Below are 27,567 nucleotides of genomic sequence, written 5' to 3' on the forward strand. Positions count from 1 at the left end.
TTCTCGGTCTAACCGTAGGTTCTCTAGGAGCGCCATATTATTATTAGCCACTACTCCGTTCTCCGTATATTATATTATATAAATTATATTAACTACTAGATATGACGTTGGCTCTTCCTCTGATGAGGTGACCAGCTCTGCCAATCAGCGTCCTGTCCAGCAGCATTGGCCGAATCCGGTAAGCTTGCTCCGAGGCTGTTGTCATCTGACGGCGAGATTCTCTTAACACTCTTATTATTTTATTTATTTTTCTTGAATATTCGATATTCTGTATAAATCTTTATCCACCCGGGTCCCTCTGCTGCCAATCTTCTGGTGGTTGACGTCAGTTCCTCTCCAACATTGAGCATCCTAGAGTCCTAAACTGGGCAGAATATGGAGTTATGGACTTGTCTGCAGGATTATCCGGCCGCTATTTTTTCACCCCGATGTTTTCGCTTCCCCAGTTGATTGGTTCATTCGTTCCTGATACTTTCGAGATACTTTGGTACCGAATTTCGCCGGCCTATCATAATTGCTGATGGACTGTGCATTCAGACGAGAACCTGGCACGAGATTTCTTTAGAGAGGTGCATGCGTCTCGCAAAAAATATGGACATAGATTAACAGAAATCGTATCTCTTCTAAGCCGCCTGCATACATCCGCTTGCGCTTTCAGCAAATGGCCAATCCGGTGCCATCAATTATGCTGACCGCTACATTGAATACGAAATGTAGCTACAGCTTATAAGGGTTTTTTTTTTTTCTTTTTTCTGTTGCAAGGTGAATTTAGAATATGCCCAGCTGCGTATATCTCAAACCTTCAATGTTTATTTGATACATAAATTGCCGCCTGAGACATCTTCCTTTGGTGGTCATATGTTGTAGTGTTGGGCATACCAGTTACATCCGATTACGTTGGTCATCAATAACAATTATAGTAATAGTAATATTAAAGAGACCGCAGGACCAATTAAATTTGTTGCCGCTATTGATGTGTTGTTTGCTGATGTGATGCTCCTATTTGACAATCTTCAAAACTGTGGATTATTTCTAAAGGTATCGGTGAATCCCTGCATATGGACATAGGTTGTACAGACATGGGTATGGTGCTAGAAACAATTACTTGTTTCATATAGACTATTTCAATATTGACGTATACATACGTGTAGCGACACTCGCCAATGACTTTTTGACAGGTATCAAGAAAAGCATATACTCTTATGTTGTATCGATGAATAGCTCGTGTTCGGTCTGGTAAGTAGGACAGAAACGACATCTAATGTATTTGAGCAACGTATCGGTGGATCATGCAAGGGGCAGGTGTAGCAGCCATACGCCACTTGCACGATCAATGTGTTCAATGTTTCTGATCTGGTCATCTGTCTCGTGCCACGTCCATGTATGAGACATGTTAGTATGTTAATTAACTTTATAACAAGAATAATTAAGGATAAATTGACTCCTTGAGCCAATTATTTGGTGCAACAAAAAGAATAAGGAGGGTATGTAACTCGGATTAATCTATATACATGTAGTAAAATATTATACTCCTGACATCGTCAAATGACCCAGATGATCGACGATCAATTTCGCCGATGGATGTAGAGATGTGCGTCGATTGATATCATGTTCCGGCAATGCCAGCGTCACTTAGATCATCGTATCTGTACTCACTGTACATCTGTAAGGGATGAATAGATTCAACCTGGTGCTGCGGCCTCAGAGTCAAAGTCTAAGAAAAAAAAGCCAATCGGTGTGCTATGACTATCCGCATTACCAAGGCAGCCATGCAGCAGACCACACATGTTCAGCCACATCTGCAGAAATGTGACAGGTCGATTCTAATCAGAACTGCATCACCGATCTCACCGCCATCCATATGGCGTACAAGCATGGCAAGAAGATCGATCGGTCAAGCCATCACACTAACTGGCCCAGCATCTCGAAGAACCTTGGATACACCCGCTGATGCGCGTCCAACTTCGCCACCTTCTTTGCGTGCATTCTCAACTCCACGCTCAACAGCTCTTCGGAACTTATCGGCGAAAACTCGGAGTCGATCTTCACGACTCTCGTACATTTCGCTCTCGGCGTCACGCGGCTGTCCAAAGAGATTCAGATATGCGTATGGCGCAGGTCTGTTGGGGATCATATTCTGCTGAACAGAGAGATCAAGCGGGAAATATAACTGATCTGACAGTATATGATTATTTTGTAGTTCGTCTGTATCTGTTTCTTCCTCTTCTTTACCGATTCCAGCACGTAGGAACTCAGCCAGGACCTGCAATGCTTTTACCATCGGTCTCCCTTCGCTACCAGCCTTCCCAAAGGAGCTTCGATTCGACGACCACTTGGCAGATTCCTCCGTATGCCAGCCGAGAAGCGACAAAAAGCAGTTTAGAGTTTTGATCCAGCCGCCAGCACACGCGACGATCTCTGATCCAGCGGTATCGACCAGCCAGCCTAGTACTTCAACCGCAGACAAGCGGATGTCGGCTGCTAGATGGGTCATTCCAGCGCGAATATAGGGTAGCAGTTGGGCAGCATGGGCATCGATATCAGCAGGGGGTAGGCTCTTTAGGAATTTCAATAGTTGGGCTCGTACGCTGTTGCTGGCGTCGAGGAGTAGAGGGACTAGTTTTGGTAAGATTGCGCTTACTGGTTGCGGAAGTGCAGTGTCGATGGGTCTTGAGAGGATGGATGTTGTGAGGTGTGCAAGTGATTCCTTGCGCTGTGTGTCGGATTTGGAGGAGAGAAGGGAGAGATGATGGGAGAATTGGGATGATGATGAGGGTGCATTAGTAGATAGCGATTGTTGGCTCAGGACAATTCCTAGTTCAATTAGTAGATGTATATGCATGGTGTAGAGTTGAGCATACCCTTCGATTTGAAGCTTGTGTCGGTGAAGTTTGTGGGTTTGGCCTTTGCCTTGCCAACCTTGAGTTTTGGTTTCTACGCCAGTCAGCTGGATTCAGATTCTGCATTATGTAGTACTCTTCATACCTGGAAATCTTTTTGCTTTTCCTTTTTCTTCTTCTGACTAGATCCCATGTTGGAGACTGATTAGGTTGATAGCGAATTTGACACCAAAATTATACCAGAAATAACAAAACTACGCCCTCAATATTGTTAGTTTGCCAAGTCGCTGAACGCTTGACAGGTTGTCGAATATTTGACTTGATTCTTGATAGCAACTTTTGATGCCAAGTATTTCTTATCGCCACGTGACTCGTCCACCCGACTTCTGCCTTAAAACGAAGGCATCAACGACGATCCTATATAGACTTGATAATTGATGAAATAGTCACTAAAGCATTAGCTTGGGCTTTGTTGTCTATCTCCTATGATCTGTGATAAGAGTATCAAGTTAGTAATTGGAGCATGTTTTTGAATAAATCACGCCCAATATGCCAGAAATCATGGATTTTAACCTGATTGAGCTTATATTCTGTTTGGTATGCTGTATAGAGCGTGATAATAGTGAGATGCAACTTACGATCTCGATTTTAAGATAGAATGTTTAATGTCGTTCCTCCAATTTGATATAGCACTTGCTTAACATGCTTGTATAGTATATGAAAAGTTAATGTCATCAATATTCGAATCATTTCATTATGGGTATACTACAAACACATATCCAAGCCAAGGCAAAACACCAGCCATCATCAGCTTGTCGTTCACCTCGAGGTCCCACTGCCCCCAGTAGTAGCAGAGGTAGCCCCAGAAGCATCATGCACAACGCACAGTAAATACTTGCGGTCCGGCACGACAACAATCTCGTGTTTCTTCATACGCAACCGCAACAGCTTTATTTCATCGTCATCTTCTCGCTCGTTATCCCTGTCTAGTTCGTCTCCCTCCGATCCATTCACTTTCGGCCGCGATTCAGGTGCAGCCTCTGCGCTACTAGTAGACCCCGATAGTGATAATGTCAGGCCAGACGCAGTCGACATAAATGCATGGATGTGTGCTGCCACTGCTTCCGCTTGGGTCGGTTTGTATGGCTGGTTCTGGTTTTTTGTAGACAATGTGTCTAATGGGGTATAGGGAGGGGGGTCTTGATGTGAGGAGGTATCTGGGGAGGTTGTTGTAGTTGTTGTGTTTGTGCCCGTGTTTTCTATTGTCGAAACACCGTTATTATTGCTGCCCGATCGCGGCGCGTTTGTTCCAGCAGGAGACGCCGGGCTCGCGCTCGAGGCGAGCAGGCCGGTACTTTGTATAATTGAGCCATCTTTGCGAGAGAGAATCAGCGTCGATTGGACGCCCGGTCGCGAGGTCAAATGCGAAAGTAGCGCCGCGACATGCTGGGGAATCTGCGGGGGCTGGATCGATCAGCTCTGCGTTTAAACTTGCTGCACTCTGCGTACTACTCACCAGTGACTGTGCCATGGCCGTGTTCGTGACAGCTTATCCAGACAGTGGCCGGAGTCTGGCATGCAATAGATTTATTCTGATCGCACTGTTGTATCGCAAGGCATGTGACTGGCTGGCTGTTTACAACAATGACGGAGTTCGGCGCTGGTTCCTGATGACATAAGCGGCTTAGCAAAAATCAAAGTCTAATGCGAATCAGGGGATGCGTCTTTTCTCTATATTATTCTTGACTCACCAGCCATTCAGCTGTCTTGACTCTCTTCGACTCATGGCCTGATATCAGCGCTGTTGATAACACTCCGTTTTGTCCGTGCCTTCCGCCGTCATCGTCAAGTGTATGACACGATAGACTTCATTTCTGCCTGGAGTTGATAGACGTATAGAACTGTCCTGACAACACTTCAGCTTTAATAATAGACCGTCTACTTGATAATTCATGTACCATACTTGACAATCCAGCCTTCCTCCTCTCATGACTCTGTGCAGATCAACTGAGCATCAATCGCCGTTTCGTTCGCGAATTACCTATTCACTCTATTCACTCTACCCAAGTGGGTGAAATCGTACAAGAAGGATCAAAAGGGATAAGAAAATGCTCCTCGATATACTCGACACGTTCGACGTCTCCAAATTCCGCATTCGCAGACAAGACCCGATCGCTCGCCAACAGCGCGTGGCCTCGGTCGATGTCAAACAACACCGCAAAACCCACGACTCGATACCGCAGCGCGTGCTGCTGACGCTCGAAGAAGTACCCAAATGGTACGACATCAATCCATTCATCCTAACGGGGTATCGACACCAGACCAACTCGCTGCTCGGCTGCCTCGCCAGCTGGACGTACCTACACAATGAGTCCGGGAATATCTACTCGCACTTGATCCCCGCCGTCGCGGCGATCTTCGGCCATCGTTTGCTATACAATTATTTGCGTACTGAGTATGCGAATCTCAGGGACAAGGACTGGACGATTATCTCACTGCAATTGTGGGCTGCGTTGGCTTGTATGTCGACGTCCACCATGTACCATACAATGATCTGCCATTCGCCAAAAGTGAAGCATAATTGTCTCATGTACGATTACGTTGGGATTCTTGCCGTCATGTTGGGCAATTTTATATCGGGGATATATTTTGGTTTTTACTGTGAACCGCGCCTGCGGCTGACATATTGGATTTTGGTATTCTCCCCATCTCAAGAGACAACACCACTCCATCTCAAATGACAACAACCCTGACAAGAAGTCAATTCTAGGTCACATCAATGAGCCTCGCGACAGGCGTCGTAATGCTAAACCGGCGCTTCCACGGCCCCAAATGGCGACGGTTCCGGATGAACTGCTTTTTACTGACGGGCTTCTTCGCCTCCGCGCCAATGGTGCACGGGACGATACGATGGGGTCGAGAATTCGTTCGAAAGACGGGCGTTCGATATTATTTATTGGAGATACTGTGCATTCTAATCGGGTGTTTTTTCTACGAGGTAGCCATCCCTATACCTATTCTTCAAAAAAAAAAATACTAAGAATTGCAGCGCCGCCTCCCCGAACGTCTTTTCCCCGGTAGATTCGATATCTGGTGGCATTCGCATACAATCTGGCATGTTTTCGTTGTTTTAGGGGTGGGAATGCATTTAGTAGGCACGTTGACGGCGTTGGATTATGATTATCACTACCGGTCTGTTTGTTATGCATAGATCTTACTTGCATCTAGATGTTCTGTATTGTACTAATAGAATTCATTCATCCTAAACCTTACATGTATTGCTACAGGAGGGGTAAATAAAATATTCACTTCCTCCCCATCGCCTTGGCCACTCTATCCACCACTCCCCCCATCATCTCCGCCATCCCCATCCCCTGTCTCTGCCCGCTCCCCTCACCCTCCTCCGACTCCTCCTTCTCCTTCGCTCTCGCACCGTTATACCCATGCTCTTCATTATCCAGCCCCAGGATACTCTCGCGCTCGTCGGGCGGGAGGCTGTGCGCAGTAGATTTGGAGTCTCCTATCCATATCATATCAGCACCACCCAAACACATTTTGATACTTCCAGTATCCCCGCATGACCCGGTAGAATAGACAAGGGGGGGGAGGGGGGATAAGGCGGTTACCTGGCTGCATGGACTCCGCGACACGGGCTTTAATGGCTTCCATTGCAGAGGCTGATCTCTCGGCGGATTGGGGGTTCTAAGAGCAGTATCAGTTGATGTATCAATGCATCATGGAGCTTCGATGACATGTCAATTGGTATGGTATGCTCGACGTACCCTATCTGACATAATCGACAACTGAAAGCAGTGCTAGCAGTGCACTGGCTGATGGTCAATTGAATTGAGTAGGTAATTGTAGGCGATCAGGTGTAGACGCAGCTCATCGGGCGGACCAGTCAGTGAATGATACGAGGAGCTGAAGCTTCAGGTTACTTTCCAATTTGCGTGTTATAATCGAGGGTGGAAATGACGACGATATGAGGAAGTGGGAAGTGTCGGGATGACGATGACGATGGTATGAGCGTATTCCTACTACATAGGTCTGACCTCAATTGTGAAGGAGTTGGAACGGAGATACGTTACATGCAAGCTCTTTCTGGTAGGTGAATGCTAAATAGACTTACGGAATGCTGTGGTTGTGATGGCTGGTCTGTCAATGTGCAATGTTCAGCCATACTAATTAATGTATAGTATTCTACTAATATGAATTCGACATCATATCATATTCATTCGTATTCATGTCATATCGACAGCTATCCCGCGTCGGCCATTCATTACTCTATCAGACGACAATCCCGATGCAGTACATGAATCCACCGAGATGAAAACTATTATCAATACGACGAATTCGTAATTCGATAACAGAAAGAAAAAATATCAAAGCAGTGCGCACTTCTGCCCGGTGCCCAGAATCCAAGGACAAATATCGGAATTAAGGGAGAAAGAGGTAAAAAAAAATGATAAAAGGGAAATCGTCGGGAAATCTGGGCAACCGGTACAGACGCGATTGTATCAAGCAAGAAAAGCACAATCAAACCAAATCAAATCAAACCCATAGAAAAGGAAAAGAAAACGAAAAAGCCGTCTAATAAAGCCTAGTAGTATCCTCTGGTAATCCATTCCATGTCATGTCATACGTTGATAGTATGAGGTACCAGACCCCTCTCCCCAAATAAGCGTCAATGTAAACCCAAGAGCGAAAATCGACTAGACATAAAACTCGATGTCATCGACATAGTAGGACCGGATTATAGCGAAAGCTCGAATGAGCACAACATATGAAACGAATCAGCGAACCAACGAATCAGAAACGAGATCATGATCAGAACGAGTCATCCTGTCCGCGCCACATCATGTCTATTAACAGAGCGCAGAAAACAAAACGAAGCACAGCACATTAGGTACCGAACCGTAGGATGATTATTGAATGCGATTGATCGGCCGTTACAAACTCATCGTCAACCACTCCCACTCTTGACTAGCAGTCTGGCCAGAGCCCGCGGCAAGACTGTGATGAGCAGGATTCGTGGCCGCCGGGGGCATCGCGGGTGCTAACGGAACAACCTTGGACCGTGATGTAGAAGGACCAGTTTTGCTGTTATCTTCACCTTCAGGACTATCCTGAGACAGACTGGCTTGAATACTGGCAAGAGAGCCAATGGAGCCCCTATCGAGCCGTCGCTGACGCTTCGGTGCCACTGCGACGTTTCGTGCTTGAGCTCCAGCAGAGGGTGTAGATTTCGGAGGTGCAGCTGCAATCGGGACAACTCCGCTTTTACCTGAGACAGAGATGCCGCTACCCGTGTTGCCGGAAACAGATCCAGTAGAACCAGAGATTGACGGTGGGGATTCGGAGGCATTGACACTCTGTGGCTTGCTTGAGCTTGGAGGAGTCACAACGGGTGTTTGCTGAACAGAGTTCTTCCTCGTGCTCTTCTTCGATCGCGAAGAAGATACTCCAATAGACAAGGTGTTTCCACCACCTCGGTTGCGCTTCTTGATAACGTCGGTTTTCAGAGAAAGAGGCCGGACGACACCATGAAGCTTAAGGAAAAGTCCACAAGCGTTGCAAAGCGGCTGTCCCTCTGGGTTGCGGCGCCAAAGAGGAGTTGTCTGAGTGAAGCAATTCGTGCATGTGGTTGGGGCACCACCTTGGTCGCCGGCTTTTGTGCCACCAGGGCTTGCTGGACGAGACGGAACAGCACTGCTGAGGCCGGATTCAGGCGGGGTATTTGGCGAGGTATGGGACTGCATACCCTGATGAGCAAGGTGGTTGGTATTAGGCGTCGATATTGCACGGGCCAACTTGGGTCTTCTAGGATCGTGTTGGCTACGCATATCGCTAACAGAAATGGCAGATCCATGAACACGGCCGAGGCTACCACCCTCCCAGTCATGGGATTGATCCATGGGATCTCCCATCCGCGCGTTATGGATACCAGAGAAGTTTGGCAAAGAGCCGAAATGTCCGGATAGTTGGGCATCCCACTGCAGATTCGAGTTGATATCACCAGAAACATCGTCGAGGCCGTGGAAATCAGCCTGCATAGCAAGGTTGCGATCAGGGAAGGTACCTCCATCGTCATCTTCATTGTCCGAGTCAGCGCCAAAGGTGAACATGTTCTCTCTATTTGTCATGTTCATGTTGCGGTGAGGAGCGGGGGCAGCAAAGTCGCTTTGATTCAAGACACGAGTCGGATCAACATGCTGCTGACCCATAGCAAAGCCAGGTGATGGGATGCTCGAGGGTGGCCCGCTCATAGCATTGAAAGCAGCAGCTTCATTGTTAGCATTGAACATATATCTAGGTTGCAACGAGGCTGTCAAATTCGACGTGCGCTGAGCTGCATAAGCAGGCACTCTACGTTGAGTGCGGGCATCCATAGAGTTCTGGTCAAAGTACACAGAATGCTCTCCATCATATGTTGGCTGGGGTGTTGAGGCAGTGGACTGATACCCAGAAGCCGGCGGCGAGTAGAAGTCGTTGGAGTTGAGGGAAGAGCCGATTGGGGTTTGGGAGTAGATATGACCAAAGGGCCCTGATGAGACCATGGGCGACTCCGTAGGAGAGAATGTGAAGTTCTGCTGGAAGGGACCAGCGGAAGTGAGAATGGGGTCATCATGCAGGTGGAAGGTGTCTAGGTTGAAAGGCACATTGGGAGAGGTATGGTTGGTGGGGAAGGCGGAGTGCGGATGATCCAGGTTGTAGTCAGGCATCATGCCATTGTCCAAGTCATTGTCATTGGAAATCATTAGATTCGTAGTTGGAATTACTTGGGGAGAAAATTCGGCAGGGCGCTTGCGGGGAGCCTGCCAGGACAGCTAGGGTTAGCAGGTGGGATGCTTCAAACAGACGAAGAGGACAGCCTACCTTGCGCTCGTCAACGCTTGTTTTGCGGACCCGGCGCTGTACGTAGCCAAACTCGTCGGAGCGATGAAGCTCTTGCAAAGGGTAAGGGAGAGACGCTGGCGCAATATTATTGTGCGATAGGTCAGGCTCCTTACGACCCTTGATCGGAATGGCGGACGGGACGGCAGGGTCCAGCTGGGCGGCGGGCGATGACCCAATGCCAGCAGGAGAACCGATTGATGAAGGGATGATAAAATCGTCCAGGTTCATGAGATCAGCCGAGACTGGAGCCAGCGAGGCCGAGGACGATGTGGTGGTGGTAGTTGTGGTGGCGGGGGCTCGCTGGTCGATGGACTGACGGAGCCGAGCAATACCGCTGGGAGCAGACTTATCCTTTTGAGCCGCACGGCTATATAAAAAATTCCAGTCAGTGTTTAAATTCCATTTCAAAAGGCGAGACGAGACAAGACGAGCAGTGTGCAGGAATGGTTGGAGATTGGGAGTTGAGCGTGCGGCGGCCCCAGAGATAAGGAACCAGGTCATCATGATAACAGGCAGGGCTAGCGCTGTAAGCTGCAGCTGCCACCTGGGGTATATTACATGTGTAGGATTCCAAACACAACATGTCGATAGATTTTTATTTAAATTGTTGCACTTACAGGGCTTGTTCCGCTCGCTCGCGCTCCTGGCGCCTCAGACTCATGGCCATCATGCGCCAGGTCAGGTTCTCCATGCGCTCCTGGTTGGGGAGCTGGGACTTGGTGCGCGAGTACAATTTCCAGATCTGCGTTGCGAGGGGATCTTTCCTCTGCATTTCGTCGGGGCTCTCGACCGAGTCCTGGGGGGTGCCATCTCCCCAGTCAGGGAAGATGGACTCGCGCAGCATCGCCTTGTCGGCGACGCTGGACTGAGATTGCAGATCCAGCTTGTCGTTCCTTTTGCTATGCTATGCCAAACTATTTTTTGTTCGGGCTGGCGGGATGCCGACACACGGCCAACGGGAACTGATTTCCTGAGGAATGAGAGGGGCAATGGCGCAAGCCCATGCGAGGGAGGATCAAGAGCGACGGGTGTGAGATGAAGCTATTCTCTTGTCTCAACCTGGCCAGAGAAGAGAAACAATCAGTCCAGTGCAGGGCAGGCAGGCGAAGATGAAAGAGATCGCCGTCTGACCCAAGGCAAGTGCAAGCCGCGCTGAGTCGAGGCAAGAGGCGCTGACTGGATAGAGCGACTTCCGCCCGCCCATTGGTGCAGCCCGGGCGTGGTGCGTCACTTACGGCGTATGCGTATTTCCATTCTTACCGCCGACCCGCCCGGCCTTCCGAAGTCCGCGCTAGATCGAGCTGGTACCTGCGATGACAGGCCGATATTATTAATTTTTTGTCTATCCGTCAGTGTACTGTACGCTCGATTTATCGTATATTATTATTATGATTATATACATGTTGGCATGTAAACTCATACTTGTACCAACTCAGTGGCCATTGCATATGTACGGAACTGACGCGGTCGTTATTCGCTGCCTGCGTCAAGATCTAGATTGCCACAGCCAGCAAATAGATCTACACTCTCCAGATGTCGGACTATTAGGTACTATGGATTTGTCAATATGATATGAGCGATACTAGTATACCCCAACCCATACCAAGAACGACAATATCCTCCTCATTATTCAAAATGTTCTTGCACACCTAAATACTATTCCCTGCCAAAACAAAAATTCGGCATAACCGCTGTATCCTGCAAGATATTCTCCAGCACAGGCTATTGGCTTACTACCGTATGTAGGGATGCGGGAAAGCAGCTGATTTGTGTGTTGCATGGGTTTTATATATAGGTGGCCTGTGATTTGCAGACATGCAAGGACTAGCTCTGCAACCCCTAGCGCAGCCTGCATGCAACCAAACTGTCCACTAGCTGCGTGCTTATATTCAGGGAAAGGCTGTGAAGGCCTGGTAATGTATTGATGCTATTAAATCGATGTTTTCGCGGCAAACATAAATTCAATATTCAGGGATGTTTCTAGGTCGTGGTCTAGATCGCTCGGTTGGTTCTTCAAGGCATCAGTCACATCTGTACTCGAGTGTCTGACAGGGTATACAATTACATCTACACACTATAAATCAGTAGTGTGACCATTCACCGTGGTAGAGCAGGATTCCTCAATGAATACTCTGTATTCAATATTAAATACATGTAGTTCACGGAAATACAATTATCCCTTCAGCTTCCGTGCTGCCGATTGGTGGCTGCTGTGTCACTCGACTAATAATAATAACAGTATTCCCGAGTACATATGATGTACTACATACTGCAATTACTCTATATACTACTCTCAAACATTAATAATTTTATAACAGTATACCGGGTACTATACCCATCTCAACATCAACACAAATCGAAGCACAGTATTATTATTCAACACGGCCAATCTTCGGCATCTGTTCACCAGCTCAACGGATCCGCTGTCCACGCCAACCTCGTGGGCTGTTCGCCACTAGGGCACACTAAGTTTCCCAACTGGGTCCTAGTATTGGCCCTATTGGATGAGTAATTGCAGTGGCGATGTGGGCCGTATAACATTTGAACTTACTCGGTAGGCTTTTAAACGAATTTAGTACATGTGTATTCCGTATTGGGAGGCACGATTAGTGTCTTTAGCCGAGGTGTACTTGTGCTCCGTATTACATATGTAATTGTCATAATTATTAATATTAACAGTGGCGGCAAGATCAAAATTGAGGTCAATGTTGTGAGAGGATTTCTTCTAGAAATCGTTGTACATACATATACATAGTGTAGGAGTAGATGGTGGATCTAACTGCATGACAGACCACACCCACTCCACTGCACGGATGCTCCGTTCAACGGAGTGGAGGAGTTAAGAGTCTCGTGCTTAGCTACCTAAATAACTGGATAACTAGCACCATATCTCTTTTTAAGCTTGGAAGTTCCAGGGACACAATACCATTATAACAGGATATCAATAACCAGATCAAACAATGAGAATTATATTCCATACAATGACATTGTAACTAATGTAGAACGATATATATCAACGATGTCTAAATCTGGCATTTTCTACATTCTACGTAGTGTGTACTCGCTGTACTGTCAACTGGTGAGTGCTGAGTGCTGAGTGCTGACTCTAGGAGAAATTCCGGGCCCCTCATCTCCGGGCCCAATTCTACCGAATACGGCGTCCTCCGTCCATTTAGCCAGGCCGCCAGCAAGTCACAGGCGGGCATTGCGACGTTCGTCCCGCCTGGGCTGACTTAGCTTGCCTAGCGAGATCTAGCATAGACCTTAAACGCGAAGCATTAACTGCGACTGTCGCGCTCCCGGTATGCTCCGATGCGGTACCAGACTTTGCAACGAGCTGATGGTGCGTATCGCGGTGTTTGGCGGTGAAACTTACCGTATCGTAAACGAGGTATGTAACGGTCCCCCACCAAATATTAGCATGTGAGAGACAAGCCTAGAAAACCTAGACTTTTGAGATGTGATCTGCCAGAATAAATAATAAATAATAAAATAATAAAATAATCGAATAAACAGAAAACAGAAAATGGAATAATAAGCAAAAAATATCCACTCACACTCAATCCACCCCTCGCCTCACCTATTGATTTATGCGCGGTAACCGCCCTTTAAATGAATGCGTCATTAGGTCCACCCGGGATTCGACCCTGGCCGTGGCTTGCAGCTAAGCACGAATTTCCCATACAGGCGAGCCGATCAGGAGATCCATAGCCTAGGACGTATTATATTATTATATTGTATATTATATATCATCGCGCTGACAATATATAATACACAACATAATAATATTGGTATTCATGATTCATCCCTCTCGACGGATGGGATGCATTTATCCGCCCCGCCGCCGAGGGTCGCAGTGGACCGCGTAGACTCAAAAATTTCCCGAGTCCATAGATCCAATCCGAATTTCAAATCAGATCCGCCAAACAAATCGCACCCGGTGGTTCTGAACTTCTGACGCTGCTGTGCAAATGACATAACGGTCTGGTAAGTTGTAAACTATACTGTTCTGTTGTATACCGGCAAGTCCTATTCGAGTCACGACGATGTGATCGGCCTGAATCCTCAATGCCGCGGTCGCGGTTCTAGCGAAGTGAACCTTGCAGCGGGACAAAGGCTTTTTTCTTCCCCGCCACAAGTTACAACAACCTGCCCTTGCCCTGCCCTAGCCAGTGTCGTGTGCTCAGCCCTCTCCCTAGTATCATGTATATCATTCTCGGCGTTAGTGACGGGGGATGGCCGACGGAGTGGCGAATCTGATCCTTTGTATCCACATGCCGGGCGTACACTGTAACGTAGTCGAGAGTCGAGAGTAAGGGCGGTAGGCGTACTTGCAAGGAAGGGAGGTGACGTCGAGTCGGTAGCAGGAACTGTCGATGCCATTATTCATGTTGACCCTTGACCAGAGTCCCCGTCAAGGCTCAATGCCTCAGGTTTCCAACATGTCACGTGAGTGAACACACACATATGTCACACACATATATATATGTGTGTGACATATGTGCGTGTCCAACCGTAGACAGTTCAATCATTCAGGCCCTCAATGCTGTTGCATTCCAGTGCGATCAAGTAGCGAACGTCTTGAACGAACAAGAACAAACAAATCGTCCCCGGGACGAGCAGACATGGCGGCTATTTAAGTATACAGCGCAGAATCTGCGCGCGATAAGCACAACAAATCAGCAGCCAAACCCAACAACCAAGGCCATCCTTGCAGAATGGCTTATCTAGGAAACTTGGTTTGTGCGCTGTTTCCGGCGGGCTGGCGGTGGCTATACTGGCCCTATAAAACGCTTCAGATAGAGATCAGAGAGATAAAGGGGCCCTATTAACTGGATTTAGCAGTAAGCATGGACCGTAGTTACCTGGTAATCAGTAAATGTTATCAGCGGAAGCAAGGATGATCTCCCGTTCGTCACGGCGATGATTTGCGTCTCAGATAAGAAGGGGAAGGAGGATATGGTTGGCTGTTGCGAATCTAGATAGACCGACGGAGTAACTGCTTATCTTGTATCCCTGAGCACGCCATATTCATGAGCGCAGCACTCACTATGTTAGTCTTTTTAGATAGCGAACTGTGGGTGATTGAAAAAATCCGGCGGATTATTGCTTTATATACGTCTCGCCCTCGCTTTTCATGATGCAACGCAATCGAGAATGGCGCCATGGCCTGCTATTGGCAGTCACGCTTCTCCTCGGAGTTCCTATTACCACATATTTATGTCGTCAAGACTCTAATTATGATTCGGGCGAATCATAACTTTATTATTACTTGAGATTTACTCGGCTTTTGAGCTTTGATCGCGCACGTGACCGGAATATACCTGTCGCAATGTTCTTATGATCTGCATCAACATTATTGATAATTGATAACTAACAGTTTGATCGAGTACAGTCGTACCTCAACGCGCACGTCATCGTTCTCACATAGTGCGACATTACTATATACATTGAATTGGTGCTAATATACAATTCGAATCAAAAAGGACAGCATGTATCAGTCATGCTTGACAAGTATGTATACCAGCACTCGACCCTATTGCTGTGCCGTTATTGAAATGCGGGAGCACGTGCCGCGTTGATGTTGGTGGTGCAGAGGCAGGGAGGGAACATTGACTATAAAAATTATGGTTTTAATTTATATTATTTTCTGTGATGCTCGATACTATTACGCGTAGAACTATCATCTGATACCTAGGTCCCTGCCGTACTCGTCAACAAATTGACTTCTCGGCTTTGTTTAAGCGATCATACCTGGTAAAGCCCCCGTCTGGTGGTTAGGGATACGAGTTCTTACTCTGACGAGATAGTACATTTATACATGTAGTGTAAATCTAGTAGAAACCAGCTGAAGAATATCTGGTTAGAATACGATATTAACTCTAATATTATACCTCAATGCTAAACTTCATTACTGAAGTGAAAATAATATATGAGCATGAATGCATCAAAGAGCGATGAGCACTAATATATACACCTCATACCTTCCCAAACCCATCCAAACCCATCCAAACGTATATACTATTCTCAGTCCAGAGCTCAATCTACGCCTCCTCCCCCGGCAGCCTCACGCTCGCCCATCCCCGCCCATCGCCAATCCCCGGCAGACTACTCTCCTCCCTTATCCCCTTCCACTCCGTCATATTAATCCAGCCAATCTGCTGTATATCACCAAAGCCGCCAATCCAATACGCCTGCGTAACGACAAGCCGCGCCCAGAAGCCCGAGTGCGGACTATCCTTATTCCCTGGGAGCCAGGCCTTAGAATCGGGATGGGCGGCGAGGAAGCAGCGCTCGAATTCCTCTACCGCGCCTTTCTGGTTTTTGTTTTCTTCAGTATCGGCGGAAACCCGCTCGATGTAGCCCAGTAGCGAAACGCGCGGAAGACCAGCCGCGCTGGGCGGGAAACCAGGGTATAATGGGCTGGTTTTGTCGAGATGCGACCACCAGTCAATCGCCAGGCTGACGTTGGAGCCAGAGGCGACGTTCTGGAAGGTCGTGGAGACGTACAGGCCAAGCAAGATAGGGTTGCCCGCCCCCCCGAGGGAGTTGCAGTCGGCGATGTATTCGGGGAGAGTGATGGGGGTGCCTTGCAGGCCGGCGGGGGAATGCCGGGAGGATTGTTGGTAGACGGTTGATACAGTGGCGGTGGTTGAGAGGGCGAGGAGACGGCGGGCAAGGAGGACGGATGTGAACCACGAGGGGCGGGCGAGGACAGCGAGATTGTCATTGTCATTGTGGTTGACGTCGGCGGGGTTGTCTATGGCTGCATCGCTGGTGGTGTGGATGTTGTTGCTGTTGGGGATGTCGAATGCGAGGCGAAGGATTGATGGAGAGGTGGTGGGGGGTGAGGTGGGTTTTTTGTCATTGGCGACATCGGAAATGAAGTCTTTTAATGGATCACCATTGTTCACGGCGTTGTCTGTCAGTGCTGCTTGTTGCGACGCTCCGATGACGAACGGGATAGCCGAGGTGCAGGTTGAGAAGAGAGCACCGGCGGTGAGGAATCCGTAAAGGTATCGGGGGAATTTCGCCATGATGGCTAGAGTGGCAGTAAGTGTCCGATAGTTTCAAGAGAGGTATGTACAGCTGTGAACAAGAGAGAGTATTTATGTTGTGGTTCACCTAACATAATGCTGTAAAGGCAAGTCATTATCTGATCTTATCTGATCGTGCTATTCCATATTGGGAACTGTCATCAGACCCATCACGTGGTGACAGAAATAACGGTGAGAGGCAGCCTAATCATATGCTCCATCTGCTGAGCCTGTACCGATATCGGGTGAGTGCCTAACAGTACAAGTAGGGAGTAGGCCTAGGATAGGTGCGTTGTGTATGCCCGAAGGTGGCGCCAACACGAGCTGCAATCAATATGATCATTGGATGAGTGATGACCCTAGATACTCCATATTATTGTGAACGTAGCGTCACTGCCTAGCTGACTATACTATGTACATATTCGAACTTTGTGCAATGCAAAGACTGTGATCTCGCCCACTTTTGTCCAGGTTGGATGATGGATGATGTTGATGATGATGGAAGGTGACGGGTAAAAGGAGCCGTTGGAAAATCAAACGATAAGAAAATTAAATAGAAAAATAAACGTAGATTGTATGTACTCCTCGAAATGCCTGCTCTTTCCTGCCTTACCAGCATTTCCAAACAAATACAAAAGCCCATCCGTGCCAACCGCACTCCGAGTAAGATTAAACACAAGGAAACAAACAAAACGGGTGTCACGCAGATGTGGAAATAGCATACATCATACAAGATGCGAGCACGTCAGTTCTCTGCATCGAAAATACACACTAGCAGAAGCTAGCGACAGTAAAAGTCAACAACGCCGTAACTATGACTCATGACTTCAAAACCAGTAGGTATATATGCAGGCGTTGACTGAAAAACGCCACGAGTCATCGTAGGCGAATATAATACGCATATCAAAACATGCTAACATGATGCGTAATTGTAGTTATTGTTCCATGTATACTCCCTTGGGAGTAGGCACTGCTCGGCTGCGAGCTTCAGCGCTGCAGCATGCTCGCTTGATGCCGCCGATCGGGACTGGAAGCTTAATAGAGCCCAGTGGACAATCCACAGTACCGTGCAGATTCTGTGCTCCGGGGAGCAAGAAAGAATTTGCAATCTGACTATCTGGAAGGACCTTGCGTTGGGCATGGTCAGTGTTAATCAGCTCGCGGACATTGTTCTGGAGCATTTGATCCTCAGAGGTGGTTCGGCCTCGTTTTCTGCAGCGTTTGCCCTCTTCCATCTTCTGCGGCGTAGTCTGTTGTAGTGGCATAGCGCCAGAAAGCTCGCAAAGTCCTTGTGCAGCTTCATGAGCAGTCATATCAACAGGCGTATGAAGACTGAAATTAGAAAAATCGGGGACTGATCCGCATCCATTGTCAGTATCCGGTTCAGGAGACTGATAGACACCGGCCATAGAGATCTCATCGATTGGCGACTGAATCGACAGGTTCTTCCGGTTGTCCTTCAATGACTTCGCTGCGCAGCGTCGAGTCGCCGTAACGGCCATTCTAGGCCGAACAGGCGCGCAGGTCGCAGATGCGCATGACGAGATCGAAGAAGACCGGGAAGAACGCGACGAGAATGTTGAGATGTCAGAGATCATTGACTCCGGTGATGAAGTAGACGATGTAGATCGTGCGAGGGAAGAACGGCGTGTTAAGGTAGGAAATCCATCCACGTTTGTAGGCTTGTTACACGGACGCGGGTCAAGAGCAAAACGTGCCATGCACATACTCTGTGCGTGAGACATTGCGGTACCGATTGAAGGCCGCCTAGAACAGAAACCACTAGCACTCACAGCAGGAGTGGAAGCAGCGCTGGACTGAGGCGTCAACTGCGGTGTCGGGAGAAGGCCGAGCTTGTGGAGAGTCGGCAGAGTTGGGTTCGGATTGTCCATACGAGTAGGTTCAAGAGCCAGAGGAATGCTTCGGGGACACGAAGTCGGCTCGTTAGGCGTGCCTGAAGAGACACTACCTTCCCACGCTGAGCGGCCAGGTGATGGAACATCAACCAACGAGCCCAGGCGGTCGCGCGGACTAGAAGGATCGACGTCGATTGTGTCAAGCTCTGGGGTTAATTTTGGTATTACAGTCCGCCAGCACTCTTCAGGGCAGTGAGAAGTTGCTGGGGTAGGAGTATACTTAAGAACAATATCTGTCCACCGATGGTAGGTGGCTTCTGGAACGTGGAGTTTCCAGTTCACGGCTTGCAGAAACATCATCTCGTTCTGGTTAATTTCGCAGATCTTGAGACCGGAAATCTTGCTCCAAGCACGAGCAGAATAGTTTCGATCTTGCAAGTATTTCGAGGCAAGGATTAGTGCGGCGAGGAACATTCGTCGACCGCATTGCATTGCTCGAGGACAAGGTTTATCACGAGGTTGCTCCATAGTGAAATCATGATTGGGTACGTGGGGCCGAATCTTGATCAGGTAGTATAGAGCGACCTGTAAAGTACTATAGCTAGTACGAGATCTCCGCAAAGTTTCTTGAATGAAATTACGGAGAGGCAAGACACCCTTACAGCTGAGTGAAGATTCACTCCGAAGAGCAACCACGGATAGTGGCCATATTGTCTCTACAATCTGGGAAGCAGAGTCTTGCAAAGAAGGAAAATATTCAGCGATGGGGTTCCGCATGAGAGGACGTGAGCCAAGACTTACCGACAAGATTGTCGACAAAAGAGTTTTTGCGGTCACATTGCCGCACAAGGTGAGGTGGAGCGCGATGGCATGCGGAGGTGCCATTCGACAAGACCGCTGAGCCGCCAGTACGTCTAGGGTGCTTTCGCATCTCTGGGTGTACCGGAGCATCAGAGGCTTTGGTAGGGCAACCTTTCAGACTAGCCCGCACATAGTGAGAGACATTTTCAGAATGGGACAAACCTCGACTGGATAATTCTCCCGAGGCTTCATTTTCCCAGATCACGTCTGCAGCAGTAGTTGATGATGAAATAGAAGTCTGTGATGACAAGCTATCCAAAGAGAAGATAGAAGAAGAGGAAGATGAGGCTGACGACCCCGCGGATGAGTATGGGTGGGCGATGGCCGTCTTGTGTTGACCTGAGTCTGAAGTATTCAAACTCAAGACGTCCATTCCCGTCATATTCAATATATAAGCAAATTTGCAAATACTTCCACAGACTAATCAAAGCCTAGCGTAAGAATATTGAAATTGGGAATTAGACAAAGTGGAACCGTGAGTAGCAACAAAACCGTTTCGCAAATGACCAGTTAGGGAACCGAGAGACAGCCGTCTTTTCGACTAAGGCGACGGTGGGCCTTGAGCAATGTATTTCTCCAGCGTTTCGTAGCTTGTGCTGGTAGGAGCTCAGTTTGAGGTATCGGGTAAGGTAGAAGGATCCTAAGCGGAGATAGATCGATCAAATATGCACAGGACCGATCGCCGTATATACACCTTGGGTAGATAGTATCGCGGGTCTGTGTGAATCAGACACGCTGCGGTTACTCTTGACACAACTAGGGATGTTAAAAGCAGACTGCAGTCTTGCTAGAGTTGCGGAGATCTGACGAGTAAGATTTGGTGATACGGACGATCGGTACAGCGAAGCGTTCAGCAGCAAAGGACATTTTGAAGTTGAGCAATCGAGGATATATAGGAACGAGGTAGACAGTGACCGTTTAGCAAACAGGCAGCATCCCACGCGGACAGCTGGCGCTTGTCAAGGTAGTCAAGATCTACTAGCTGGGAAGATGGAGGCAGCGTGAGCTGGAAGAGGTGTGAGTCAGCAAATAAATGCTACGATAGCAGGCAATAATCGATGGCAAATAAATGGTGCAGGCAACTGGTGAGAAAACACGAGGTCACAGGCGGTTAACTATGTGCTGCTGCTGCCAGGTACGACGGCGTTACGGCGGCTAGCAGGAAGAATCGAGTCACAGGGCTCGGCGGTAGCGCGTAGCAACAGGGAGCCGATCGCAACAGGCAACGATGACTAAAAACAGAACGAGGATGATTCACTCTGGCGGTGCGAGTCACGTACCTTGTATTTAACCAACTGCAGGTGAGGGCTGAGTGGCGAGTGGCGTGGTGCCTAAAACGGGGCCCCGGAGGAGAGGGAAAAGGACGGATAGGATGACGGACAGGATGAGGCGGCAAGAAATGGCTGTCGACAGTGGAGAGAGGAGAGGAGAGGAGAGGCGAGGCGGATTCAAATAGAGAAGCGAGATGAGAAGGGAGTGGAGTCAGGATGAGGAAGGAGACGATGATAGTAATATAGACCGTGGGCGGGTCGCGGGTATGACTGCAACTAGGATGAGTGTGAGTCTTCAGGGCCCAAGATAGGACCAGTCAATGACTGATGGACGGATCGGGGGCAGGGCAGAAGAGGTCGGAGCAGAGGCGAGGTGGAGGCTGTCTGCAGCCGGTAGCGGGTGAGGGGAGGGCTGGGTCGGGCAGGGCAGGGCAGTGACCGAGGGCCTCCAGGCAGGAAGGGGCGCACGGCGCACGCAAACTGGCCAGGCTGGGGCTGGCTGTGGCAAAAGGGAGAATTTTTCACAGATGAAAGACGCTGGACATACCGATGACTCACTCAACAATAATATCGAAAAATACTAGTCAAGAATGAACAAGAAAATCGAGTAGATTAAATAGGATGAATACGACGAAGAATAATTATAGCAATCAGCGTCGCGGTCGTCCAGTCGAGGAGCAACAGTGGCTGACTGGCATAGGCAGCAAAGGGGGCGAAGATGAAGAGATTTCAGGTCACGAGAGGGTGAGACAGACAAGTAACACTGGGCAGTGGAGGAGCAGGCCCGAAGGTTTGGTATACAGTTTGATGATGATTAGATGCTGCTGACGCAGTGTCTATGCCATAGCCAGGTCCTCCATCGCGAGCGTAGAGAACGAGAGAGCGCGAGTCTGCAAACGGGGATCGCTGCATAATAATAGATAGCCCTTCTACACAGACTACACCATAACTTACAACTCATCACTACGGGTTAGCATTACTGCCTCTGCAGGCAGCTTCCAATTGCATCCAACTAACTAATTATTAGCCAGGCCTTCTGGATGCAGCACAAAGGCTGGGGATGTTGTGCAGCGGCACCAGCACCAAGACGGGCGTGGGATAAGTGGAAGCCTGACAGAGTTGTGCTGCTGGTGGAGTCCCGCCGGCTGCCGGGAGCCAATCAAGGCGGCCAGTCTCTGGCGCCACGCACTAAAACGGGCAGTAGTCAAGCACACCGCCCAGGCCCAGACCAATCACAGCGGCAGCGACAATAATAGCAGCGTGCATTAAATAATGCCATCAAAATGACCCAATATTCTTCGTATTGCGATTGTCAGGCCAGATGATGATGCCAGCACCATCCTAATGCTACTGCGCTAACGATGTCATTGCGCCTGGTCTTGACTCGCCGCCAGCCTTCAGCGTAAAATCTGGTCTGAAATCAGCCGACACAAAAGCCCCTCCTTTTTCATCCATTTTCTGTGGATTCGGGGCAGAATGACTCACTCTGGTTGCCACTGTGACTGCTAATAATGAAAATAATGAAGGTGCACGCACTGGCCAGATAAAATCATCCAGAGCACGACGACTGCATGGTAGCACTTCATAGTTGAGTCACCGAACACGGAGATCACGGGCAATTACGGAGGTCAAAGAACCTGCCTGGCTGGTGCGCAACCCGCCAATCAGCGCCCGCGCAATTCCAATATGGCGATATGCTTGAATCCGGATAAGCTGCACGGCCCCGGGTGTCCCACTTCTGCCCCACTCGATAGTCTTGTCAGCCGTCCATTGGCCAGGGACAGAGCTCTTCGGTGAACAAGGTTAGTGGTAGGCCACAGTGTTTTCCTATTGGCCAGCCCGAGTGTGGCTCTTGCCACGCAGATTGTGCTACCGTGGGCAGGCGGGCATGGGGTCAACCCTTTCAGACAGCTCCCTATACTACTGTTATTATTATGACCGTGATGTATGACTACCTATATCTATATCATTCGTCCTTCTCCTGCAGGAATTAACATGTCTTCAAGCTGGAGCGGAGTCCCAGGTTTCTGATTGTATATACCTTGTTTCTGCGGGTCGCTTGGTTTTCATATATATATATATCTTGTATATCTTGCATACTTGGGCACATGCGAATTGGATGTATAAATTGGTCAACTGGTGTTCGACGCTTTTCGCCAATTCACTATCATTCAAGTTATTTAGATGATTATTTCATCTAACTCCAATTGTTCACATTTAGTCACTCACAGGAGTCGTCACTCTACCCACATGCAAACTGCCCTGTGATATCGTCAAATCACGTGCAAGGCTGCCTAACGTTCGAATGTAGAGTTGAGTTGGGCTTTGTTATCTCATATTCACAGCTATTTTTGTTGACAATGCTGGCGCACCCTACATATGTACTTGAATCAGTGTCCCCTTACGACAGGAATAGACATATTTGCCACGCTTCTTCCCTCTTTCTTGTACATATCAATTGATATGGTTTGCACTTCCGTAGAGCTACGAGGCTTCCGCTAACAAACGGTCCCTATTTCGTATGAAGGTTGCCTGGCATCTTGTACCAGCCATCGACTAGTTGACAACATTTGAAGTGTTTTGCTTCAGACAAACGGACGAAGGTTTATTTTCGTTGATGAAACTGACTTTGATCATTTCGTACTCAGCAACCACCTGCTTTGCGATATCCTGACTTCTTCCACAATACGCAGTTCTCCCAGACTAGGCTCGTCTACTTTGGCTCACTAGCACCTTACTTGAACGAGATGCTCTTCCACTAACAGCATAGCTAAGACGTCTAGATCTCCAACATGGAAGTCTTCTGCCGTAACGTGCCTACCAATCTGAAGGTACACCACCTGAAGAGAGAGCTCAGGCCCATCCTGGCAACATTAGACATCATTGCATTTGAATGTCGAGTACACGCCTGCGGACATGCCACCATCACGATTGCAGATGTTGACAAGGCCAAACGGTTTTTGAGCAGATATCCACAGGCTCAAAGAGGGTCGAGGATTCCAGCCCATCAGCAGCTGAAGGTTTTGGGGACGATCATTTTCATTGAGGAAGGAAGGAACAAACCAGACCAATACATGCTGTTATCTCTCCGCGAGGAAGAAATTGAACGTCGAAGTCGACCTCGCCGTCCTCCTTCTTCACTTACTGGGGACGCAGCTCAGAGGCCAAGAAAATTCTTAATCCGTGCCTTGTCGTGTGGTGTCTTCGACTTCGCAGGGATCACTCCCATATTCGTCGAGTACTGGAATTTGAGACAGCCAGGTAATATCAAGTTTAACTCGAATAAACTGACCGTTGTCATCCAGAGCCCCGAAAACCCACTGGAGATGCTGAGACTTGATTTCCAGTATCGGAACCTATTTGATTCGATATTCGTGGACTATGGCGGTGGATCGATAACTTTCTCTGGAGTGGCTCCTCCGTATCTGTTTCGGGTTCCCCCAAAAAAGACACTGCAGATTTATCCTCGAGCTGCTCGTTTGGTAGCACGACTGGAACAAGAAGAGAAGAAGATAAGACTTCGTTTCCTCAACAACGACCACAAGCATATCGTTTCTGCATGCTTTGGATATCGTATTTTACTGGCCAGTCCTGCTGATGTGTCCCTCGTCCGCGGCCTCTCCAACGACCGCAACATCCCGCAGGTAGAAAGATGGAAAGATCGATTGAGCTATCACAACCAATCGTACGTGAACCAGCTTCGTGACTTTCTTGTTGGACTGGTCCGTCAAGGCCTTCCATTCGCCATCATGTTCCAGCTTCAGATGCTGGCTTTGAATGGAGAATTGCCGATGTACAAAATAAACCGTCTCACTCCGCATGTAAAACAGCTGCTTACACGACACAAAGACGTGACTGTGGCCAGAGTTCTCAGAGAGCTACCAAGGAAACTTCATTATCCTACGCCGCACGCAGATAGTAACGACGTGAGCCTAGAAAGCATCAAACATATCATCACCGATCTTGAAAATTCGCATGCCATTGACGAGGCAAGGCCAGGCCAACCGGGGTATATGAACCACAACCAAATCGCCATCCACCGCGCCAGCGTCACTCCCACCGGCATATACCTCGACGGACCCAACCCCGAAATCAAAAACCGCGTATTACGTCGATACTTCGCCTACAGCGACTCTTTCCTTCGCGTGCGGTTTATCGAAGAGTCCGGGGATCCCATGATGTACGACATTGGCACGGACTTGGACGAGATTTTCCGTGGACGATTTCGAGAGGTCCTCCGCGACGGTATTGTTATTGCAGACCGCCTCTACAACTTTCTCGGATTCTCGAATTCGTCACTCAGATCACGCACCTGCTGGTTCATGGCACCGTTTGAGGATAACCTTGGGGACCGGGTCAGCGTGGACACTTTGATTCCCAGATTAGGCGACTTTCTGCTCATCAGGTCGCCGGCGAAATTCGCGGCGAGACTGGGTCAGACGTTTTCGGATACTTTGACTTCGATTCCCATTGAGAAGCATGTAGTCGGGAGGGTGCCAGATGTGGAACGGAATGGCAGGGTATTCAGTGATGGCTGCGGAACGATTTCGAAAGAGATTCTGTGGAGGATTTATCGTGATTATCCTCGTCATGCAGTGGTGAATCCGACGGTTTTTCAGATTCGTTTCTCTGGTAAGAAGACTCAATCATATACTGACGGGCAGGGGAATATATCACTGACTTCACCACTCCCTATCCAGGAGCTAAAGGCATGTTGTCGCTAGACAGCACATTAAAAGGCCCATCTATCAGACTACGGGACTCCATGATTAAGTTCCACGCTGAAGATGAATCAAACATTGAAATCTGCGGATCTGGCATTGAGAAGCTCCCCTGCTACCTAAATGCACCGCTAATCAAAATTCTAGAAGATCTGGGTGTCGCCCGCGATGTATTTCTTGAGCTCCAAAGACAAGAAATAGAATCTCTCAGCCAAATCGTTCACTCCCCCCAGCAAGCGGCGTCTTTTCTTGAACAATCACATATCTCTAAATCGATACGTCTACCATGGCTGATCTTGGTATTGAAATCAATGGACCTGTCCTACGTACATGATAGTTTCCTCAAACAGGCCGTGGAACTCACAATCCTCACGAAGCTGCGGGATCTCAAGTATAAGGCCCGAATCCGTATCCCCAAGGCTGTTACGCTGTATGGAATTATGGACGAGACGGGGGTTCTGAACGAACATGAGATATTCGTGCCTGTTATGAATGAAAGGAAACAGCGAGAGATTTTAGTTCATGATGCCGTGATCATAACCCGTTCTCCCGCCTTCCATCCTGGCGACGTCCAACTTGTCAGCGCAGTTGACGTACCAGAGGACTCTCCACTTCGAAATTTGCACAACTGCGTTGTTTTCAGCCAAAAGGGTATGAGGGACCTACCCAGTCAGCTTAGCGGCGGTGATCTTGATGGTGATCTTTTCAATATTATTTATGATGACCGATTCAAATTGCGCAAGACGGCAGTACCGGCAGATTACCCGCGTGTTCCTGGCGTGGTCCTTGATAGAGCGGTGACTCTAGATGATATCAAGGATTTCTTCATCACGTTCATGCAGCAAGACCAGCTAGGCCGGATTGCTACTACCCACAAAATCCTCGCAGATTGTCGTGAAGGCGGCACGTTTCATCCTGACTGCTTGACGCTGGCGGAACTGCATTCTACGGCTGTGGATTTTTCGAAGACAGGCACACCGGTCAGTCATCCTAATCTAAACGTATCTCGTTCGATGAGGTGTTACTAATTTGATTTTTATTATGAAAGGTCGACGTTACGAAGATCCCAAGATATCCCCACTACCGCCCCGATTTTATGGCCCCGGGACCTCGCGTGCGAGTCGCTGAGAGCATCGAAGTTCTCGAAGCCGAAGAAAAACACACCTGGGATGACGACGTCAATGAAGCCGACGACGACGACGATGACATGCGGCCCGGGCGACGGTATTACAAAAGCCAGCGCGTTCTGGGATATCTATTTCGTAAGATCGATGAACGAAAATTCCTTGTTGACCTACAAACCGCTTCGAAGCCAAAGCAGTCAGTGAATTTGCTGCATTATTTGTGGGATTATATTCAACGGGAAACAGTGGGCTTTATTTGGGAGCATCATAAAGAGCAGGGTTTTGTTGTGAGGGATATGTAAGATTCCTCTCTCCTTTGTTCTGGAGTGGGTTGCTGATATTTTTGCGAATAGCTATGAAGAAAACCTGGAGGATATGATGTATCGGTACTCAGAAACGCCATGGAAAACCGCTTTGACCGAGGTCGAAGTTTTCATCGGCAATATCATGGGGAAGAACCACAAACAGACGGTACAGCAAAAAGAAGCTTCCAAGACGATGCGAGAGGGTAACTTTCTCCCTACCTCATTCTTCTAATGCTTTATCTAACAAATGGCGCTAGAATACGATAGTCTGGTTACCTGGGTCATGGGACTGATAACAGGCCAGGGAACGTCCGAAGAACAGGAGTCACTGGAACGATCCGTCGCGTGTTTCTGGGTTGCTATGAGCAGTTCTACTACCACTGTTGATAAGCACAAGTCATCGTCGGGCACGATTAAACTCCGTAGTTATCCGTGGATTGCGGCTATTGCTTGTCTTCAGGAGATTGACAAGTTTCAGCGGAGGATGCCTTATTGATTAGGAGCTGTGGGTAGATGTGGGGAAGTTTGATTCGGTAGTTGCGAGATGGGGTGTGATGATGATTTTGCATTGCATGTACGGTTAGGAGAGCGTAGTTAAATTGTCACGAGTTCATGAATACACGTCGTTAATATGAAACGATTCCAGGAATAAAAG

At 48.4% G+C, this 27,567-nt stretch overlaps 8 protein-coding genes across 8 annotated transcripts; 2 read left to right on the forward strand and 6 right to left on the reverse strand.

The window, feature by feature from the left end:
- Positions 1 to 1,894: 1,894 nt before the first annotated feature.
- BGW36DRAFT_401904 (putative rRNA processing protein Ipi1) lies at positions 1,895 to 3,033 on the reverse strand (the record flags this gene model as incomplete). The annotated part of the gene is made up of 3 exons (XM_046218801.1): positions 1,895 to 2,814; positions 2,862 to 2,910; positions 2,986 to 3,033. 3 exons carry the CDS (start codon positions 3,031 to 3,033, stop codon positions 1,895 to 1,897), a joined length of 1,017 nt encoding a protein of 338 aa, XP_046065918.1.
- A 626-nt stretch (positions 3,034 to 3,659) lies between these two features.
- Positions 3,660 to 4,371, reverse strand: BGW36DRAFT_365335 (uncharacterized protein; the record flags this gene model as incomplete). Its single annotated transcript, XM_046214641.1, has 2 exons — positions 3,660 to 4,304; positions 4,357 to 4,371. 2 exons carry the CDS (start codon positions 4,369 to 4,371, stop codon positions 3,660 to 3,662), a joined length of 660 nt encoding a protein of 219 aa, XP_046065919.1.
- A 133-nt stretch (positions 4,372 to 4,504) lies between these two features.
- BGW36DRAFT_391112 (hemolysin-III related protein) lies at positions 4,505 to 6,114 on the forward strand. Its single transcript, XM_046217563.1, has 3 exons — positions 4,505 to 5,536; positions 5,611 to 5,838; positions 5,890 to 6,114. Exons 1-3 carry the CDS (start codon positions 4,949 to 4,951, stop codon positions 6,049 to 6,051), a joined length of 978 nt encoding a protein of 325 aa, XP_046065920.1. The 5' UTR covers positions 4,505 to 4,948; the 3' UTR covers positions 6,052 to 6,114.
- Positions 6,115 to 6,145: 31 nt separating this feature from the next.
- On the reverse strand, positions 6,146 to 6,634 carry BGW36DRAFT_433571 (uncharacterized protein; the record flags this gene model as incomplete). Its single annotated transcript, XM_046221288.1, has 3 exons — positions 6,146 to 6,360; positions 6,467 to 6,542; positions 6,623 to 6,634. 3 exons carry the CDS (start codon positions 6,632 to 6,634, stop codon positions 6,146 to 6,148), a joined length of 303 nt encoding a protein of 100 aa, XP_046065921.1.
- Positions 6,635 to 7,494: 860 nt separating this feature from the next.
- Positions 7,495 to 10,853, reverse strand: BGW36DRAFT_72859 (uncharacterized protein). The gene is made up of 3 exons (XM_046222540.1): positions 10,355 to 10,853; positions 9,717 to 10,104; positions 7,495 to 9,655 (listed from the first exon to the last, which is right to left on the reverse strand). Exons 1-3 carry the CDS (start codon positions 10,579 to 10,581, stop codon positions 7,790 to 7,792), a joined length of 2,481 nt encoding a protein of 826 aa, XP_046065922.1. The 5' UTR covers positions 10,582 to 10,853; the 3' UTR covers positions 7,495 to 7,789.
- A 4,928-nt stretch (positions 10,854 to 15,781) lies between these two features.
- On the reverse strand, positions 15,782 to 16,774 carry BGW36DRAFT_365339 (pyridoxamine 5'-phosphate oxidase-domain-containing protein; the record flags this gene model as incomplete). Its single annotated transcript, XM_046214642.1, has 1 exon — positions 15,782 to 16,774. One exon carries the CDS (start codon positions 16,772 to 16,774, stop codon positions 15,782 to 15,784), a length of 993 nt encoding a protein of 330 aa, XP_046065923.1.
- Positions 16,775 to 17,931: 1,157 nt separating this feature from the next.
- Positions 17,932 to 19,873, reverse strand: BGW36DRAFT_271325 (uncharacterized protein; the record flags this gene model as incomplete). The annotated part of the gene is made up of 2 exons (XM_046210149.1): positions 17,932 to 19,367; positions 19,432 to 19,873. Coding segments are annotated over 2 exons (1,878 nt in total), but the record flags the coding sequence as incomplete, so codon positions are not given.
- Positions 19,874 to 23,205: 3,332 nt separating this feature from the next.
- On the forward strand, positions 23,206 to 27,544 carry BGW36DRAFT_391142 (putative RNA-dependent RNA polymerase). Its single transcript, XM_046217564.1, has 5 exons — positions 23,206 to 25,394; positions 25,463 to 26,463; positions 26,532 to 26,905; positions 26,961 to 27,115; positions 27,170 to 27,544. Exons 1-5 carry the CDS (start codon positions 23,555 to 23,557, stop codon positions 27,406 to 27,408), a joined length of 3,609 nt encoding a protein of 1,202 aa, XP_046065925.1. The 5' UTR covers positions 23,206 to 23,554; the 3' UTR covers positions 27,409 to 27,544.
- The last annotated feature ends 23 nt before the right edge of the window (positions 27,545 to 27,567 follow it).

The sequence above is a fragment of the Talaromyces proteolyticus genome (genome assembly GCF_021365285.1).
Source record: "Talaromyces proteolyticus strain PMI_201 chromosome Unknown BGW36scaffold_15, whole genome shotgun sequence".
In the NCBI taxonomy this organism is placed as follows: Eukaryota; Fungi; Ascomycota; class Eurotiomycetes; order Eurotiales; family Trichocomaceae; genus Talaromyces; species Talaromyces proteolyticus.

Coding starts and splice junctions, on each gene's coding strand:
- BGW36DRAFT_391112 (XM_046217563.1), top strand. CDS start 4,949: ATGCTCCTCGATATACTCGACACGTTCGACGTCTCCAAATTCCGCATT. Junction 5,537..5,610: donor GGCTGACATATTGGATTTTG/GTATTCTCCCCA, acceptor AGTCAATTCTAG/GTCACATCAATGAGCCTCGC. Junction 5,839..5,889: donor TCGGGTGTTTTTTCTACGAG/GTAGCCATCCCT, acceptor TAAGAATTGCAG/CGCCGCCTCCCCGAACGTCT.
- BGW36DRAFT_72859 (XM_046222540.1), bottom strand. CDS start 10,581: ATGCTGCGCGAGTCCATCTTCCCTGACTGGGGAGATGGCACCCCCCAG. Junction 10,105..10,354: donor GAGCGAGCGGAACAAGCCCT/GTAAGTGCAACA, acceptor TTTTTTATATAG/CCGTGCGGCTCAAAAGGATA. Junction 9,656..9,716: donor CAAGCGTTGACGAGCGCAAG/GTAGGCTGTCCT, acceptor CTGTCCTGGCAG/GCTCCCCGCAAGCGCCCTGC.
- BGW36DRAFT_391142 (XM_046217564.1), top strand. CDS start 23,555: ATGGAAGTCTTCTGCCGTAACGTGCCTACCAATCTGAAGGTACACCAC. Junction 25,395..25,462: donor TTTTCAGATTCGTTTCTCTG/GTAAGAAGACTC, acceptor CTCCCTATCCAG/GAGCTAAAGGCATGTTGTCG. Junction 26,464..26,531: donor TTTCGAAGACAGGCACACCG/GTCAGTCATCCT, acceptor TTATTATGAAAG/GTCGACGTTACGAAGATCCC.